We start from the raw sequence: 16,561 nt of genomic DNA, 5'->3' as shown, positions 1-16,561 counted from the left end.
AAATTAGCTCGCTGGCAGAAATCCTCACCCTTTTGTTAGTTAGAATCATAGACTGGTTTGGGTTGGAAGGGACCTTAAAGCTCATCTGGTTCCAACCCCCCTGCCAGGAGCAGGGACATCTTCCACCAGCCCAGGGTGCTCAGAGCTCCATCCAACCTGGCCTTGAGCACTGCCAGGGAGGGGGCAGCCACAGCTTCTCTGGGCAGCCTGGGCCAGGGCCTCACCACCCTCATGGGGAAGAATTTCTTCCTCATCTCTAATCTCAATCTGCCCTCTTTTAGTTTAGAGCCGTTCCCCCTTGTCCTGTCCCTGCACCCCCTTGTGAAAAGCCCCTCTCCATCCTTCCTGTAGCCCCTCCAGGCACTGGCAGCTGCTCTACGGTCTCCCCGGAGCCTTCTCTTCTCCAGGCTGAGCAGCCCCAGCTCCCTCAGCCTGTCCTCGGAGGAGAGGGGCTCCAGCCCTCTGATCATCTCCGTGTCCCTCCTCTGGCCCCGCTCCAACACATCCCTGTCCTTCTGATGTTGGGGGCTCCAGAGCTGGACACAGGACTCCAGGTGGGGTCTGACGAGAGCGGAGTCAAGGGGCAGAATCCCCCCCCTCGCCCTGCTGCCCACGCTGCTCTCGATGCAGCCCAGGGTACGGGTGGCTTTCTGGGCTGCCAGCGCACATCGCCAGCTGATGTTGAGCTTCTCACCCACCAGTACCCCCAAGTCCTTCTCCTCAGGGCTGCTCTCGAGCCGCTCTCCGCCCAGCCTGTGCTTGTGTAATTCTAGTTCTGTAGTAGTTCACGAGCATCATCTGATAAGGGGTGCTGCTGAACCGGAGGGGTGGGCTGGAGGTAGCACCTGTGAGCAGGAGCTTGGCTGCTCCCAAGCCAGCCTGTGTCCTGAAACCTGGAGCCGAGGGGAGCCACGGGGATGTTGTCCCTTCTCTTGCAGGGCAGTGACTCCAGCCAGCCCCCCCACCCCCGCAAGCGGGGTCAGGAGGGTTCCTCTGCGTGAAACGGAATAGGAATAAATCGCTTTTCCTTGCCAAGTGAGTGGAGCTGGCTGGTGCAGCCCTGCGGTTTGCTCCTTCGGCCGGTGAGGCTGGGTGGCTTTAAGCTCTGCCATCGCCTTCCCCCGGAGCCCCTGTGCGGCGGAGCCGGTGGGAGCTTCGGTGCTGACTTCGGTGGTGACGGGATCTGGAGGCTGAGCAGTGTCAGGCCTCTGTTTTCCATGGGGAAATGATATCTTAACAGAAGCTGACAATATAATTCTGCAAAGCCTTTCCCTGTTGCTTGTGTTTCCATGTTGGGGTGTGTGGTTGTTTTTTGAAGGAGGTGGCATTTGAAATATGAAGTTTGACAGCCGTGGTTGAGCCTGACGTGACAGCTTGCTTTCTTCTTACTCATAGCGAGCTGAGATTTACACAATCCCTCAGGGACTGGTGCCTACAGCAATAGGCATCTTGTTCCTTCATTAAAAGTGATTTAAGATGTAATAGTTTGCTACGCACTTCTCTTCCACGGGCGAATGCTCGTGCCGTGAGAGTGAGCTGAGCCGCGTCTCTTCTGCGCACCCTGCCCAAGGGACGTCGCGGGGTGCTCGGGGGGCTGCTGGACGGAGAGGTGGGCTCACCTTTCCTCGCAGCATCCCTCCCGCTGCCGCCTCCGCGCTCGCTTTGCTGATTCCTGCTGGATCCTGATCCCACACCCCTATCTCCATCGAAAGCTCCCCTCTGCTTCCCTGCTCCGGGGCAGGGCTGGGAGAGAGCTCAGAGCATCGCCTCGTCCCTCCCGAGGCCCTGGCTGGTACAGAGCGGTTCCCGAAGCCTAACACGGACCTCAGTGTGATTATTTTATTTTATTTTGTTTTATTTTATTTTATTTAAGCCCATTCACGTCTGTCTTGCCGAGTCGCTTCCTCCCGGTGTGTGGTGGGACCAGTCCCCAGAGCTGGTCACACCTGAGCTCCCGTGGAGCTGAACGGCTGGAGGGAGAGAAACCGGGGCCAGGGCTGCCGCTGAGGGCATTGTGCTTGGCTAATGACTTTTTAATTAACCCAGCCCAGTATGTCAGGCAGCAGAGGAGAGGAAGAGATAAGGTGATGAAATGCATGTTAATGTTACGTCCTTTAGTATAGGCTTGTGAAACTGGTGCCTTGCTGGGCTTGCTGTTCTCTACGCTGAGTAACAGCCTGAGCAGCCAGCTCCGAGCAGGGCTGGGTTGGAGATCCCCAAGAGTCCCAAATTCTGGCTTTTTTTATGGTCTTTCAGGTCGCTGTTCCTTAGCCATCTCTGCTAAGTAGCAAGCAAGGAAAAAAAGCACTCTGCCACCGGAAAGGTTTATTTTCCGGGTGCAAACTGTTGGTGAAACACGGGAGCAGGACTTTGGCAGCACCGGTCTGTGCCAAGAGCCGGTGCGTTGCTGTTCGGGACGGGATCGTGGTCTGCTCCCGACCTGGGTGCTGTGGCTCGGATGCTGGGGTGGGCAAGGGTGGGTCCCTGCGGGAGTAGGGGAGCTGCAGAGCCCTGGCGCTGCCCTGCCTTGGGCTGGGGTAGCGAGGCGGGGGCCTTGGCGCCTGACCCGCAGCGTCGCAAAGCCGTGGCGTGCCCTCAGCCAGCCTGGGAACGGCTCTTTGGCTCCCAGCGTTATCCAGAATTTATTCTTTTTCTGCATCAGATCAAGGCTGTGTTTCCTTCCTCCCCTGCCTGTGCTGCGGAGGAGCCCGGAGCTGGGTGCAGGAAGGGTTTGGGCTCGTCCAGGCTTTGGCTGGGGAGCGGTGGCCGGTGGGGTTGGTGGGCATGGCGAGAGCGGTTTTCCTGCTCTCGTGCTGCGGCCGTTGCCGTTTTAAGGGCTGTTGTGGCTGTGCTAATCCCACGGAAATCACCCTAACGAGCTCGTGTGGTTCGTTTGCTGCCTTGGACTTTCGAGTCCAGATGAGCACCCTTGGTCAAAAAGGGGAAAATCCTCGCTTCTCCATCCTTCAGTGACTTCTTTTCCGTCGGGAAGCGGGTTTTGATGGCTCTGCAATGGTCACGCAGCTCGTCGGGGTGAGCGCGGGGGTTTCCTTGGCCGGAGGGTGGGTCACCGGCGGCGGTGCTGTGCCACAGCCGGTGCCAGATCCTCGCGCCATCGGTGCCTGCGTGCTTCTCACCGCTCCCCTTCTGCCTCCCAGGTCATGCTGGCCGCTTCCTACTGGTCCCTCCTGGCCCCGGCTATCGACATGGCCGAGGAGTCCGGCACCTTCGGAGCCTTCGCTTTCTTCCCAGTGGCCGTGGGCTTTGCCCTGGGAGCAGCTTTCGTGTACTTCGCTGACCTGCTGATCCCGGCGCTGGTGAGTAGCCGTTCCTGGGCTGGGGGCTGGCTCTCCTTCGGCTCTGCCGAGGCCGAAGCTGGATACGGACTGGTTTCTATCATGGATTCAGTGAAACCGTGTTTCCTCCGAGACCCTGCGTGGCTCTGCCAGTGCTGAATGCAGCTCGAGGCTGTCTGCACTCTCTTTTTTTTTAATTCCTTCCTTTTTTTCCCCCCTTCACGCTTCTGCTTTTGTTCTTTTCACTAGCAACACCTTGCAAGCAGTTCAGGTGTGACCTTCTGTTTCAGCCCAGGGGTTTAATTTGCAGAGCTGCCAACCTTCTAAGCATTTCAAAATTGAATGAACCATCCTACTGTCGAAGAGTATTATTATCAAAAAAAAAAAAAGCTGTTGGGTTTTTACAGCTGAAAACAGAAGAATGGCTTAGTCAGTAAAGATATTCTCGAAAACTTCTAAGGAGCTTTTTAAAATTTTTGTTTATTTTAGTGCAAAGGGGGGATTGTCTGTGGTTATGAGTAAGGAGCGTGAGGCTTTCCATTCGAAGAGCGGTGCAGGCTGGTAGGCGCGGTGCCCGGGGGAGCCTGCAGCATCAGCCTTCACAGAGTCACAGAATCCCAGCATGGTGGGGGTTGGCAGGGACCTCTGTGGGTCACCCAGCCCAACCCCCTGCCCAAGCAGGGTCACCCACAGCAGGCTGCACAGCACCGCGGCCAGGCGGGGCTGGAATATCTCCAGAGAAGGAGACTCCACAGCCTCCCTGGGCAGCCTGGGCCAGGGCTCTGTCACCCTCAGAGGGAAGAAGTTCTTCCTCGGGTTCAACTGGAGCTTCCTCGGCTTCAGTTTGTGCCCGTTGCCCCTTGTCCTGTCGCTGGGCACCACTGGAAAGAGCTTGGCCCCGTCCTCCTGACCCCCACCCTGCAGATATTTCGAGGCATTTCTAAGGTCCCCTTGCAGCCTTCTCTTCTCCAGGCTGAACAAGCCCAGCTCCCTCAGCCTCTCCTTGTAGGAGAGATGCTCCAGTCCCTCCTCATCCTCGTAGCCCTGCGCTGGACTCTCTCCAGTAGCTCCTCATCTTTCTTGAACTGGGGAGCCCAGCACTGGACACAGCACTGCAGATGGGGCCTCCCCAGGGCAGAGCAGAGGGGAAGGAGAACCTCCCTTGCCCTGCTGCCCACACTCCTCCTCATGCACCCCAGGATCCCATTGGCCTTCTTGGCACCCAGGGCACACTGCTGGCTCATGGTCACCCTGTCGTCCCCAACACTCCCAGTCCCTCTCCGCAGAGCTGCTCCCCAGCAGGTCAGCCCCAGCCTGTACTGGTGCCTGGGGTTGTTCCTGCCCAGGTGCAGGACCCTGCCCTTGCCCTGCTCCCTCGTGCTTTGAGCCCCTGGGGACAGGTACAGCCAAACGCCTCCTCAGCTCTGAAGAAAATTGCTCGATATTATGGTGCGTCCCCTCCAGTGCAAATGGATGCATTAGAGTAAAGAACAAATAAATGGAACAGCAGCGGTGTCAGGCAGCTGAAAGCCTGGGCCCCCCCGCCTTCACGTGCTCTGCCTGCCCCTGTCCTGGCCCTGCTCAGGGGTCCCCAACCCTGTGTGGGACGTGGTGGGGGGACGGGGGCTGCTGCCGGGCAGTCGGAGCCCTTGGAAGCTGTTTGCCATCAAACCCTACTTGCTTTTCTTCTGCTCTCAGTCACCCGAGGTCTCTTCGCCTGCGCTGGGCGTTGCGGCAGTCGCCCTCGTTACGAGGGGCTGTGTTTGCTCAGCTGCCCGAGCTGGTGTTTCCCAACAGCGCAGGCAAACGGTCGCAGCGCGGGGCCCGCTGCTTGCTGTCGGCTGGCGTTGGGAAATCGGAGCGCGTGGAGGGGGAAGAGCGAGACGCTCGCGTTGCAGAGAGCAGGGTGGGGTGGGGGCCAGACTCTTTCCAGTGGTGCCCAGCGACAGGACAAGGGGCAACGGGCACAAACTGAAGCCGAGGAAGCTCCAGCTGAACCCGAGGAAGAACTTCTTCCCTCTGAGGCTGACGGAGCCCTGGCCCAGGCTGCCCAGGGAGGCTGTGGAGTCTCCTTCTCTGGAGATATTCCAGACCTGGCTGGCCGCGGTGCTGTGCAGCCTGCTGTAGGTGACCCTGCTTCGGCAGGGTGGTTGGACTGGATGACCCACAGAGGTCCCTTCCAACCCCTACCATTCTATGACTCTGAGTGGTGACAAGGGCAGCCAGCGTGCACGGTGGTGAGGGCAACGGTCTTGTAGGGAGCAGTGCAATGTGTATAAGAACCCATACAGTTCTGTCTTGCTTTAAATCCAGTTCAGATGCCAATGGGAGAGGAGCTGTTGCCTCCTCAGCTGTTCACACTGGGTCGAGAGCAAGTGCCACCGCACGCCTGTCCCATGGGACGTCTGGTAGCTGGTGCGCGTTCCAGCGCTGAGCTGGGAGAGGGTCTACACCCCGGGCTGATGCTGGTGTCTGTGTGTTCTCCTCCCACAGACGTGGGTGTCCGTGCTGGTGTGTCTCCTCCAGCCGCACAGCGGGCAGGACCCACCTTTCTGGGGTCTGTGCAGATGCAGAATGCTGCTTGTCCTTCCCGTGGAACTCGGGTGGGGTCTGGAGAGCTGGTGGGGGGTCCCTGCCTGGAGGCAGCAGTGACAGCTCCTGAGGCTGGCCAGAGGCTCGGCACGGGGCAGGGGATGGGATTTTGGGATGGTTTAGGAAGAGAACAGGGTACCCAGAGACCTGACGAAGTTAGGAGGGATGCTGTGGAAGGAGCATGGGTAGAGGCTAAATCCGAGTTTGTTGAAATGGAAGGTGTCCCTGCTCATGGTAGGGGGGTTGGAACTAGATGATCTTTAAGGTCTCTTCCAACCCAAACCACTCTATGATTCTATGAAATGAAAAATCAGCAAGCGCCTGGTCAGTCCTGAGCCGTCCTTGGGGCTGTGCTGGCCGGGGGGGTTGGCTCAGGACGCATCTCCCTTCGCTCGGACCCCAGACTTCTCAGGAGCCAGTGCTGCTAAGGCAAGGGTTAAGCCATTGCACCTCCACCAAGTCTTGCTTCTTTCTAAATCCATTAAAATCTCAGGGTTTTTCCCCCCTCCCAGGCTAAAGCCGGGCGGGAAGGGATGCTGGCGAGGCTGTCCCCGGGAGGGCAGGGCGAGGGATCTGTTTTTAGCAGGCTGCTCTTCGCAGAGAGCGCGCTCGCTCTGCCTGGCGCTCCTCCAGAATCGCTTTGCTAGAGAACAACAGGTAGTAAAAGCTTTTAATGACTCCTCACCGCCCTGGCCCTGCTCCCCGGGAAGGGAGGAAGGCTCGGCTCCTGCGGCAGCCCCGTCGGGAGCTGGGCAGCTCCGGGGGTACCCGAGGGTTTGCTCCGTGGCAGGGCTGGGGCCGGCGTAGAGGGCTAAACCTCCAAGACAAACTGGTTAATGATGCTGAACAGCTGTAGTCATTAAATTCCTTGCAAGAGACAGATCTAAGCTATTACATCTTTATCTTTCACCGATTCCCCCTTGTGAAGCCTTTAACACGTTTGTTTGTCCTTTAGCTGAGTTTGTGGAGGGGGAGATGCTGCCCTGGGGGCATTTGGCTTGGCTGGAGGAGATCAGCAAACCGCAACCGGGCATTTGGACGCGCTGGGAGAGCGAGACCGCTGCAGGAACGGACCTCGAGAGTTAGAAAAAAAGGACTCTCCCTGATTTTGGCAGCCAGCTCCTCACGTGCCGTGCTTAGCTGAAGCATGTTTTAGGCTCCCCAGTTCAAGAAAGATGAGGAGCTACTGAAGAGAGTCTGCTCTGGAGATATTCAAGCCCCGCCTGGACACGGTGCTGTGCAGCCTGCTCTGGGTGACCCTGCTTGGGCAGGGGGTTGGACTGGGTGACCCACAGAGTTCACCTCAAACCCCTGCCATGCTGGGATTCTGGGTTTCTGGGATTCTGTGTCTCTGCGTTTGGCGGCGGAGCTGGTTCTGTGGCAGGACTTTGCTGCAGCTCCAGGAATGTCTTAAACAACTGGCGAACGGCTTGTCTGTCCCTTCCCTCTGCTGGCTCCAGTGAAGCCGCAAGAGGTTTCTCTCCTTTTTTCACTCTAGTTTAACCTTATAGCTTCTTTTTAGATGAGAACTTAAACATGATGAGGCTTCTGGATGGAGAGGGGCGGGTAATGGGGGGTGTATGAGACGTGGTTGCCTTTACTAAGAAGGGTTGGGGCTGAGGGTCTTTGATGTCAAGACCCAAAGCCTTTGAGGGAGAGTTTACTTAATACCACTCAGTGCAGTAGGTCCCTGATTGCTGAGTAGCTGTTTTGGGTCTACTCTAACGCGTAAGAATGCTGGAATGAAGTATTATTCTGCTCATCCTTCAGATCTGTCGCTCAGCTCTGCTGACTGCGCTGGGTTTTGTTCGGAGCGTGATGTTTCACAGAATCACAGAATCCCAGCATGGCAGGGGTTGGCAGGGACCTCTGTGGGTCACCCAGCCCAACCCCCTGCCCAAGCAGGGTCACCCAGAGCAGGCTGCACAGCACCGCGTTCAGGCGGGTCTGGAATATCTCCAGAGAAGGAGACTCCACAGCCTCCCTGGGCAGCCTGGGCCAGGGCTCCGTCACCCTCAGAGGGAAGAAGTTCTTCCTCATCTTCAGCTGGAACTTCCTGGGCTTCAGTTTGTGCCCGTTGCCCCTTGTCCTGTCGCTGGGCACCACTGGAAAGAGTCTGGCCCCATCCTCCTGACCCCCACCCTGCAGATATTTATTGGCATTTCTAAGGTCCCCTCTCAGCCTTCTCTTCTCCAGGCTGAACAAGCCCAGCTCCCTCAGCCTCTCCTCGTAGGAGAGATGCTCCAGTCCCCTCCTCATCCTCGCAGCCCTGCGCTGGACTCTCTCCAGTAGCTCCTCATCTTTCTTGAACTGGGGAGCCCAGCACTGGACACAGTACAGTTTTACTGGGTTTCCGTGATGGATTTCTTGCTCTGGCCTCCCTGTTCCCAGCGAAATTCTGGAGAGACCAGAGGACACATCCAGCCCTCACTCTGGTTTTCAGACAGTCCCCGACTGCTTTTGCTCCTGAATTTTCACGTCCGTGTGGGCTGCCTTTGTCTCGGAGCTGCTGTGTCCCCCAAGGCCCCTCCTGGCGGGTGCTGCAGGCTGTTGGGGCTCCCACGAGCGTTCCTGTGCCCATGCAGGTGGGTTCGGCTGGGCTGCTGGGTCCGGGAGCTCCCGTGCTCCTGCCTTTTCCCTGTCGCTGCCCCTAAATGCTCCTCCGAGCAAGCGGGAGTTCACAGAGGGGCTGCTGGGGGGGTTGGGAAGGTGGCACGGGCAGGGAGGAGGCGAAAGCAAGCTGGCCACAGTGGGGGCTGACAACCGCTCGCCGCTGCACGCCTGCTGGGCCGTACCTGCCTGCCCGCGCGCGTACCCGTTTCTATTAACCACGTTGTTCTTTCCACTCCCCGCTGCGTGACGTCCCCTCGGCTCCGCGATCATTACGCTAAATAGGATAATGAGGCTTAATCAGCTTCATCTGCTCTACCTCGAGGCTTCATTTCGCTCGGAAACATCTGTCCGCGTACAGAAAGCGGGCTCCGTCGCTCCCGTCGTGGTGGGTGCGGGTCTGCAGCTGGAGCTGAGCTGGGGCCGGGACCCCAATGGGTGCTGCGGGGTGCGGGGCAGCCTCGGGGTCTTCCGAGGTGCTCCAGGGGCAGGGAGAGGAGGGCAGATGTTGCAGGAGAACGAGGAGTTAGTATATAATCCAGGGAGAGAGCTGGTGGGCCATTATTCCGTTACAACAAGGAGCCTGCCAATATTTCCCGTGTAAAAAATGATCGGGGATGGGAGGATGGGGAGCCAGGGCTGTAATTCTGTCCTGGAGATACCATCGCTGTTGGATTTTTAAATTTCTTTTATTTTCTTGACAGCTAGATATAGGGTTTGTGGTTCCCCCCCCTCCCCGAGTACAGAATAAATCAATAAAGCCAGGTGTGACGGGGGGGCCCATCGCTTAGATTTAAAACAAATAGAAACCAAAGTGCCTTTTAAAAGCCTTTTGCCTGGGAACGTGTGTGCTCCCTGGGTGCCAGCGCTGGCTCCTCGTTGCCACGGGAAGGACCAGCGCGGCTGAAACCCCTTCCCGGGGCTCCAGGGCTTGCGTTTCGGACCCGTTTTGAGATACTCCGGGCTGCGGTTTGCAGCTGTGTGAGGGTTTGCACGAGCAGGCGGAGGATCGGATCTCCGCGTGGGATGGAGGAGAGCGGGGGTGATGGAGGAGAGCGGGGATCTTCAGAGGAGGAGGCTGGATCTCGTTAACCCTCTCAAAATGTGATTGCATTGTGCTCCTGCCCTGTCCTATTTTTGCGAGTTGAGGCTTCCAGGCTTTTTTGGAATAAAGTCTGGGACCGGGCATTTTGCACAGTGGATTCCAGGCTATTTTTGGCGAGCGCCCTCGGGAACGGTTCGAGAACTCGATAAGCCGATATCCGAGGGATACTCTCCCACTGAATAGCGATGGCGTCTGTCCTTTGGCACGGAACGTGCCTCCAGGATGTATATTTTGCTTTCTAAATCGGGGCGAGTCACGTAGCGGGGGAAAGCTGAGAACAGTGCGTGGATGGCGAGGCTGCGGGGGGGGGGGGAGGAGAGACCATCGCGCCCGCTGCAGGCGTAGCTGCGCGTGGTTGGAAAGCGCGGTTTCTTTCTGGGGGCTGATCCGCAGCTGGATGAGACCCTGGGAAGCAGCTTTTTCTGGGGAGGCCGCTGGGTGGTGGTCCCAGCACGCAGCCGGTGTGCCGGGGTAACCCTGTGAGCACCGCGGGTGGGGTTCGGGGACATTGCTGCTCCTCAGAATCACAGAATCCCAGCATGGCGGGGGTTGGCAGGGACCTCTGGGGGTCACCCAGCCCAACCCCCTGCCCAAGCAGGGTCACCCACAGCAGGCTGCACAGCACCGCGGCCAGGCGGGGCTGGAATATCTCCAGAGAAGGAGACTCCACAGCCTCCCTGGGCAGCCTGGGCCAGGGCTCCGGCACCCTCAGAGGGAAGAAGTTCTTCCTTGGGTTCAGCTGGAACTTCCTCGGCTTCAGTTTGTGCCCGTTGCCCCTTGTCCTGTCGCTGGGCACCACTGGAAAGAGTCTGGCCCCGTCCTCCTGACACCCACCCTTCAGATATTTTTAAGTATATATTAGGTCCCCTCACAGCCTTCTCTTCTCCAGGCTGAACAAGCTCAGCTCCCTCAGCCTCTCCTCGTAGCAGAGATGCTCCAGTCCCCTCCTCATCCTTGTAGCCCTCCGCTGGACTCTCTCCAGTAGCTCTTTCATCTCCTCCCTTCCCAGCAGCGTGTGTGCTTCCACCCGATGAAGATGGAAAGCTCTTAATACTGCTCTTCCTTCTGGTTTGCATGGAGCTGGGTTTGATGGGTTAATTATTTCATGAGGCAGTCGAAATGTGCTGGGTCTTGTCGCTGGTAGTAATTTATAATCGGAATAAAGATTCCTCTTATGCAATTTGCTAATTCCTCCGAGACATGCCCATCACAAGTTCCCCTGCTTAATGTGCTTTTTCCTGTTCATCTGTGACTCCTAGCAAGTTAATTAGCTGCACATCCTCATCGCCGTAGCAGGTAGGGTTTTTTTCGCGTCAGGCTTTAACCAAGGGACATGCCTATGTGTGGGGCATGTGTATTTTCCAGCTTGTTAAATATTGGAGCGTGGAACTGAAACCCTGTCCAGAGCAGCCTGGGGACCTGGGCATGGTGGCGTGGGTGGCATTTCGCTGAGCTCAGCCTGGCTGCTGCATGTCTTGGGCCACATAATCTTGGGAAAACGATCAAATAAGTCCGGCAAGGTGGTTTTGGTGGTCTGGAGCACGCAGACTGGCTCTGTTCTTTTTTTCCATGCGGACTGCGTTCCGTCCCTCCTGGTCCATGCTCCCGGCAGCCCTGCCTGCTGGCTCCCGCTGCCTTGCGAAGCCAGCCCGCATCTCGGCATCGCCCTCGCGGCGAGAGCTGCGCTGGCGTGGGGATGCCTGGGTGCAGAAGGTGGGAGCGGGTGGAAGCCAAGCCGTGTCTGTGCTGTCCTCGTGCTGCCCTGAGCCAGGGGCTTGGCTCCCCTCGAAGCGAGGGGTGCAGCTCCTCAGGAGCCAGGCAGCCCCGTGGCCATCACTGTGCTCTCAGACCCCTTGGCTGGGTTGGCGACATGCCGAGCCCAGCCCGGATCGGTGTTTTGCGTGCGCAGGGCTGCGGGACACGAGCCTTTGCCCGGCAGCGGCGGTGAGGATGGGCTGGAGGGACTCGGTTGACATCGGCTTGCGTGAGCCGCAGCCTGGCTCGTGCATTCCTGGTTTGCTCTGATTTCCTTTGCTCGGGGGAAGATAAACAGCAGCCCGTCTGCTTGTTTTGGTTTGTGGCATTCTGGCCCCTTTCCCCTGGCTCTGGAAGGAAAGATCCAGCTCTGACTGAGGAGAGGAAACCTTTTCTGGGAGCCTCACCAGGGAACGTGGCAAAACCTTCCATTGGGGACTCACAGAATCACTGAGGTGGGAAAAGCCCTCTAAGATCATCGAGTCCAACCCTCACCCCAACATGCCCATGCCTGCTAAACCATGTCCCCAGGTGCCACATCCACACGGTTTTTGAACCCCTCCAGGGATGGGGACTCCCCCACCGCCCTGGGCAGCCTGGTCCAATGCCTGACCACTCTTTCAGGAAAGAAATTTTTCCCAATATCCCATCTGAACCTTTCCTGACGCAACTTGAGGCCATAAGTCCTTCCCCTTCCAGCTCTAAATAAATAGGAGTACCTGGGCAGGAGTTTTATCAGCTTCTCAAATAAACCCAGCCCAACCTCTCCCTGAGGCCAGCTGCAGAAGGTCATGGATCCACGCGGGACTGGTCCCTGGGACTGGCTCCCCCATGCCCTGCCACAGCAGGCGGCGAGGGCAGGATTTCAGATCTCTGGTGCTGACCACAAAGCTCACCCGTGGGATCCTCTGAAGGTCTCTCCTCAGAGCCTCACTTCGCGAGGCCGGCACCCAGAAACCCCCTAAGGTGTCTTTAACGTCTGTTTGCCCATCGGATCTGCGGAAAGCCTGCCTGCCTCCCACCCCTTCCCTGCCCATCAGCAGTGGTTGTAGTGATTGAAATCCAGTTGTTGCTTGACAGACTGAAATTATTTTCAAAAAAAAAAAGCACAGAGTTGTAATTATACTAATTTTTGGAAAAGCATTTTGTTTTATTAATGGAGGTAAAGAGTTATTTACTTCCAGAGTGCAATTTGTCAGCTGCTCTTAATTATAATTTTCTGTTTTATTATGCATTAAGCAGTTTGGAAAACTGAAGCCCCAAAGCTAGAGCTAAAGAGCAGAGATGCTCAGGGTCCAAGTCAGGGCTGACGTCCCCTCCTGCCCCGGCTGGGTGTCGGGTCCGGCCCCTGACGGTGCTGACAGCGGGTGCAACCCGGAGTGGCCTGACGGCGCTTGCGAGGAGGTGGAAAAATCCCGCTGTAAAAAAGCAGGGACTGAGAAAACGTGGTTAGTTCTGCTGTCGCTGCAGGGGATGCGTGTTTCTCCACAGTTCCCTTCCCTGTCGGGTGCCTGCACCCGCGATAAAGCACCCATTTCTCCGCTGGGTACCTCGGGTGGGTCTTACCAGCTGATAAGGCTGGTAACGTAACGTGGGGCTCTTCTCTCCTCCAGGGCTCGGCTGTTGCTGATGGAATTTCAGTTCCTTTTCGGGGCCTGGCTCAGAACTGTGAGAGAGGATAAATTTTCCGAAAGGAAGAGCACGCTGGAATAGCAGATCTCCTTCTGGCTGGCACCGTGGCGAGGGGGGCATCGCTGTCGGGGGGTTCTGCTGGATCCTGGCCCGCGTCTGACCTTTTTGCTGATTGAATCTGAGCACTCTTTTTCATACTTTTTAAGTTTTAGCCGCGTTATGAGCGGGAAGCAGGCGGCACGCTCCCGAGGGAGAGCGGGGTGTGGGTGCTGACCTGGTGCTCGCAGCTGAGTGCAGACCAGAGGGCACGTGGGTGCTCGGAGGGCCCCGGGGTCGCACCCATGTTTCAGGTCAGTGGGCTCTGTTGGTGGGAGCCTCCTGGGCTCTCAAAGCTGGTGTGGTGATGCTGGAGAAACTTCAGGCTCCCTTCTTAGTGTGGGCAGCAGGGCGAGGGAGGTTCTCCTTCCCCTTTGCTCTGCCCTGGGGAGGCCCCATCTGCAGTGCTGGGTCCAGTGCTGGGCTCCCCAGTTCAAGAAAGATGAGGAGCTACTGGAGAGAGTCCAGCGCAGGGCTACAAGGATGAGGAGGGTACTGGAGCATCTCTCCTACGAGGAGAGGCTGAGGGAGCTGGGCTTGTTCAGCCTGGAGAAGAGAAGGCTGCGAGGGGACCTTAGAAATGCCTCTAAATATCTGCAGGGTGGGGGTCAGGAGGCCGGGGCCAGACTCTTTCCAGTGGTGCCCAGCGACAGGACAAGGGGCAACAGACACAAACTGAAGCCGATGTAGCTCCAGCTGAACCCGAGGAAGAACTTCTTCCCTCTGAGGGTGACGGAGCCCTGGCCCAGGCTGCCCAGGGAGGCTGTGGAGTCTCCTTCTCTGGAGATATTCCAGCCCTGCCTGGACAAGGTCCTGTGCAGCCTGCTGTGGGTGACCCTGCTTGGGCAGGGGGTTGGGCTGGGTGACCCACAGAGGTCCCTGCCAACCCCTACCAGTCTGTGATTCTGTAATTCCTTGCTGCAGTGATGCTCTGCACCCTGCCTGTGTCTGGGCGGGCTCCGGGAAGGAGTTGGGAGCCCTTTGCCTCCCTTCCCCCGCGACCACGGTGCCGGGTTGTGGCTAAGAGCCGGCTGCCCGAGATGGCATCGCCTGTAAGACTCGCTCCCACAGCATCCACGCTGTTACCCCGAACACCTGAAGGAGGTCCCGGTGATCCCTGGGCACGCAGAGTGCTAGGCATTGTTCCTCGGCTGTTCTTTGATCTTAAAATCTGCCTTTGAATTTGCTCATAGCGTAACCCCAAATTAATGCCTCCGCTGTGAAAAGCGAACCTGCCATTAAAATGACAGTGAAGCAGCGAGCGAGGCTGCAGTCGGCTGGGTGGGAATGTCAGGGAGAGGAAGGCTGCTTTCATGGAGAGCACGGAAAATACGTACGCGCGGAGCTGTAGCTGCAGCACCGTGCCAGCTTGCTCTCAGGGTAAACTCTGACTCACCCAGACTGGCTTGACATCGCTGTCTGCTTGGAAGATGAGCTGTGAGGATTCAGTTTGGTGCGTCGTGTCCCCGGGGAGGACGGTCCCCGTGATGCCAGCAGTGGCAGGCAGGCAAGTCACTGCCCTGTGATGCTCGGTGGCCGCCCTTCGGTGCGTAAAAAAGACATTTGCTCTTCATCCGGTGGAATGTTGTGCCTTATCAGCAGGATGACGACCCGCTGGAGAGGTGCACGCAGATGGAGAATTGAGGAAAAAATGGCTTCTTGGTTCCTTTCTGCTCAGCCTGGCTGAGGCTCCTCTGCCGGCGTTCGGACCCCGTGGGTGCCATGTCTGTGCCCTCCGGCTGCGCCGGTCCCGGGCGGGTGCGTGTGGGGTGTGCTGTGCTCAAGGTGCGAAAAATCTTCGTGGTGCCTTTTCCTGTCTCCCCACATCATGCTCTAATTATTAACAAGGCGGTGAAAGTGAGGTGACTTTAATCTGCTGTCTGCAGGCTTCAGCGCTAATGCGAACTGAGGAACTGGCTGGCTGAGTCTCCTGTTGGGTTTCAGGCTGTGGGCAGGCTCGGGAAGGCGTCTTGCTGTTGGTTTGCCTTTCACATGTTGTTTTTTTAAGGCCTGTCAAGACTTTATAGGTGAGGTACGTACTACACAGAATCACAGAATCCCAGCATGGTGGGGGTTGGCAGGGCCCTCTGTGGGCCCAACCCCCTGCCCAAGCAGGGTCACCCACAGCAGGCTGCACAGCACCGCGGCCAGGCGGGGCTGGAATATCTCCAGAGAAGGAGACTCCACAGCCTCCCTGGGCAGCCTGGGCCAGGGCTCCGTCACCCTCAGAGGGAAGAAGTTCTTCCTCATCTTCAGCTGGAGCTTCCTCGGCTTCAGTTTGTGCCCATTGCCCCTTGTCCTGTCGCTGGGCACCACTGGAAAGAGTCTGGCCCCGTCCTCCTGACCCCCACCCTGCAGATATTTCGAGGCATTTCTAAGGTCCCCTCTCAGCCTTCTCTTCTCCAGGCTGAACAAGCCCAGCTCCCTCAGCCTCTCCTCATAGGAGAGATGCTCCAGGCCCCTCCTCATCCTCGTAGCCCTGAGCTGGACTCTCTCCAGTAGCTCCTCATCTTTCTTGAAGTGGGGAGCCCAGCACTGGACCCAGCACTGCAGATGGGGCCTCCCCAGGGCAGAGCAGAGCGGGAGGAGAACCTCCCTCGCCCTGCTGCCCACACTCTTCCTCATGCACCCCAGGATCCCATTGGCCTTCTTGGCACCCAGGGCACGCTGCTGGCTCATGGTCACCCTGTTGTCCCCCAGCACTCCCAGTCCCTCTCCGCAGAGCTGCTCTCCAGCAGCTCAGCCCCAGCCTGTACTGGTGCCTGGGGTTGTTCCTCCCCAGGTGCAGGACCCTGCCCTTGCCCTTGTTGGTGCTGTGAGGGCCGGTTTCAGAGCTTGGTTCCTGGGCTTCAGTTTGTATTGGTTGGAGGCCAGCGCCCACATGAGTTACCTATGAAAGCCCAGGGTGAGCCCTGCCCGTGGGGCTGGTCGGAGGGGAACCAGCCCATTCTCCAGCTCGAAATTCAGCCGTGCCCCGTGAGACAGTCCCAGATTTACTGTCCCGAGCTTCCGAAGGAAAGGAAATTGGTTAGCTTCTCGGTGGTGGTAATCAGGAAGTGCCTTGTCTCTTATTATGCCTCTTTTCTGTAATGAATTAACAAATTAATTGCACTAACTGAGGAGAATGAAGGGCCTCTCCTGTGGATTTATTGCGCCGTGCTTCAGGAAGGTGCCTGAGGCTGCCCTGGTTCTGCTGCGGCTCCTGCAGACGGGCAGAAGGGTTGGTGTCTCTCCTGGGCTTTGGTGCTGTTTTGGTGATTATGGAATGCGCAGGGCGTGGAGAGGAGGAAAAGGGCCAAAATCATGGCCTTGGGAAGGAGCTGGCTGCGGGCTGGGTCCCGGGGCGGCGACGCTCAGGGGGATGCGGGGAGAAGGGTGGCGATGCTTGGGGGGATGCGGGGAGAAGGGGCTGCGATGCTCAGGGGGATGCAGGGAGAAGGGACAACAACGATGCTCGGGGGGTTACAGGGAGAAG

The 16,561-nt window shown here is 57.9% G+C and overlaps 2 protein-coding genes across 7 annotated transcripts in view; one reads left to right on the top strand and one right to left on the bottom strand.

Annotated features, from left to right (window-relative positions):
• Window positions 1-16,561, bottom strand: part of RPL38 (ribosomal protein L38) — a 488,213-nt gene that overhangs the window by 188,623 nt on the left and 283,029 nt on the right. Inside the window, exon 1 of one of the 2 annotated variants that reach the window (XM_075440989.1) lies at window positions 5,947-5,956. The exons of the other annotated variant lie outside the window; for it this stretch is intronic. The gene's annotated coding sequence lies outside the window, so the exon portion shown is untranslated. Of the gene's footprint in view, window positions 1-5,946; window positions 5,957-16,561 lie in introns of those variants that run through there. 2 annotated transcript variants of the gene reach the window in all.
• The window catches only part of SLC39A11 (solute carrier family 39 member 11), a 106,254-nt gene that overhangs the window by 8,452 nt on the left and 81,241 nt on the right, over window positions 1-16,561 (top strand). For 4 of the 5 annotated variants that reach the window (XM_075440982.1, XM_075440979.1, XM_075440981.1 and 1 more), the window contains exon 4: window positions 3,159-3,317. In XM_075440982.1, coding sequence (XP_075297097.1) covers window positions 3,159-3,317 — 159 coding nt within the window. Of the gene's footprint in view, window positions 1-984; window positions 1,036-3,158; window positions 3,318-16,561 lie in introns of those variants that run through there. The other variant, XM_075440984.1, reaches the window with a different exon arrangement.

The sequence above is a fragment of the Opisthocomus hoazin genome, chromosome 21 (assembly GCF_030867145.1).
Source record: "Opisthocomus hoazin isolate bOpiHoa1 chromosome 21, bOpiHoa1.hap1, whole genome shotgun sequence".
NCBI classification, from domain to species: domain Eukaryota; kingdom Metazoa; phylum Chordata; class Aves; order Opisthocomiformes; family Opisthocomidae; genus Opisthocomus; species Opisthocomus hoazin.
The sequence above is the reverse complement of the archived record's forward strand: the minus strand, read 5'-3'. Positions and strand labels throughout refer to the sequence as shown.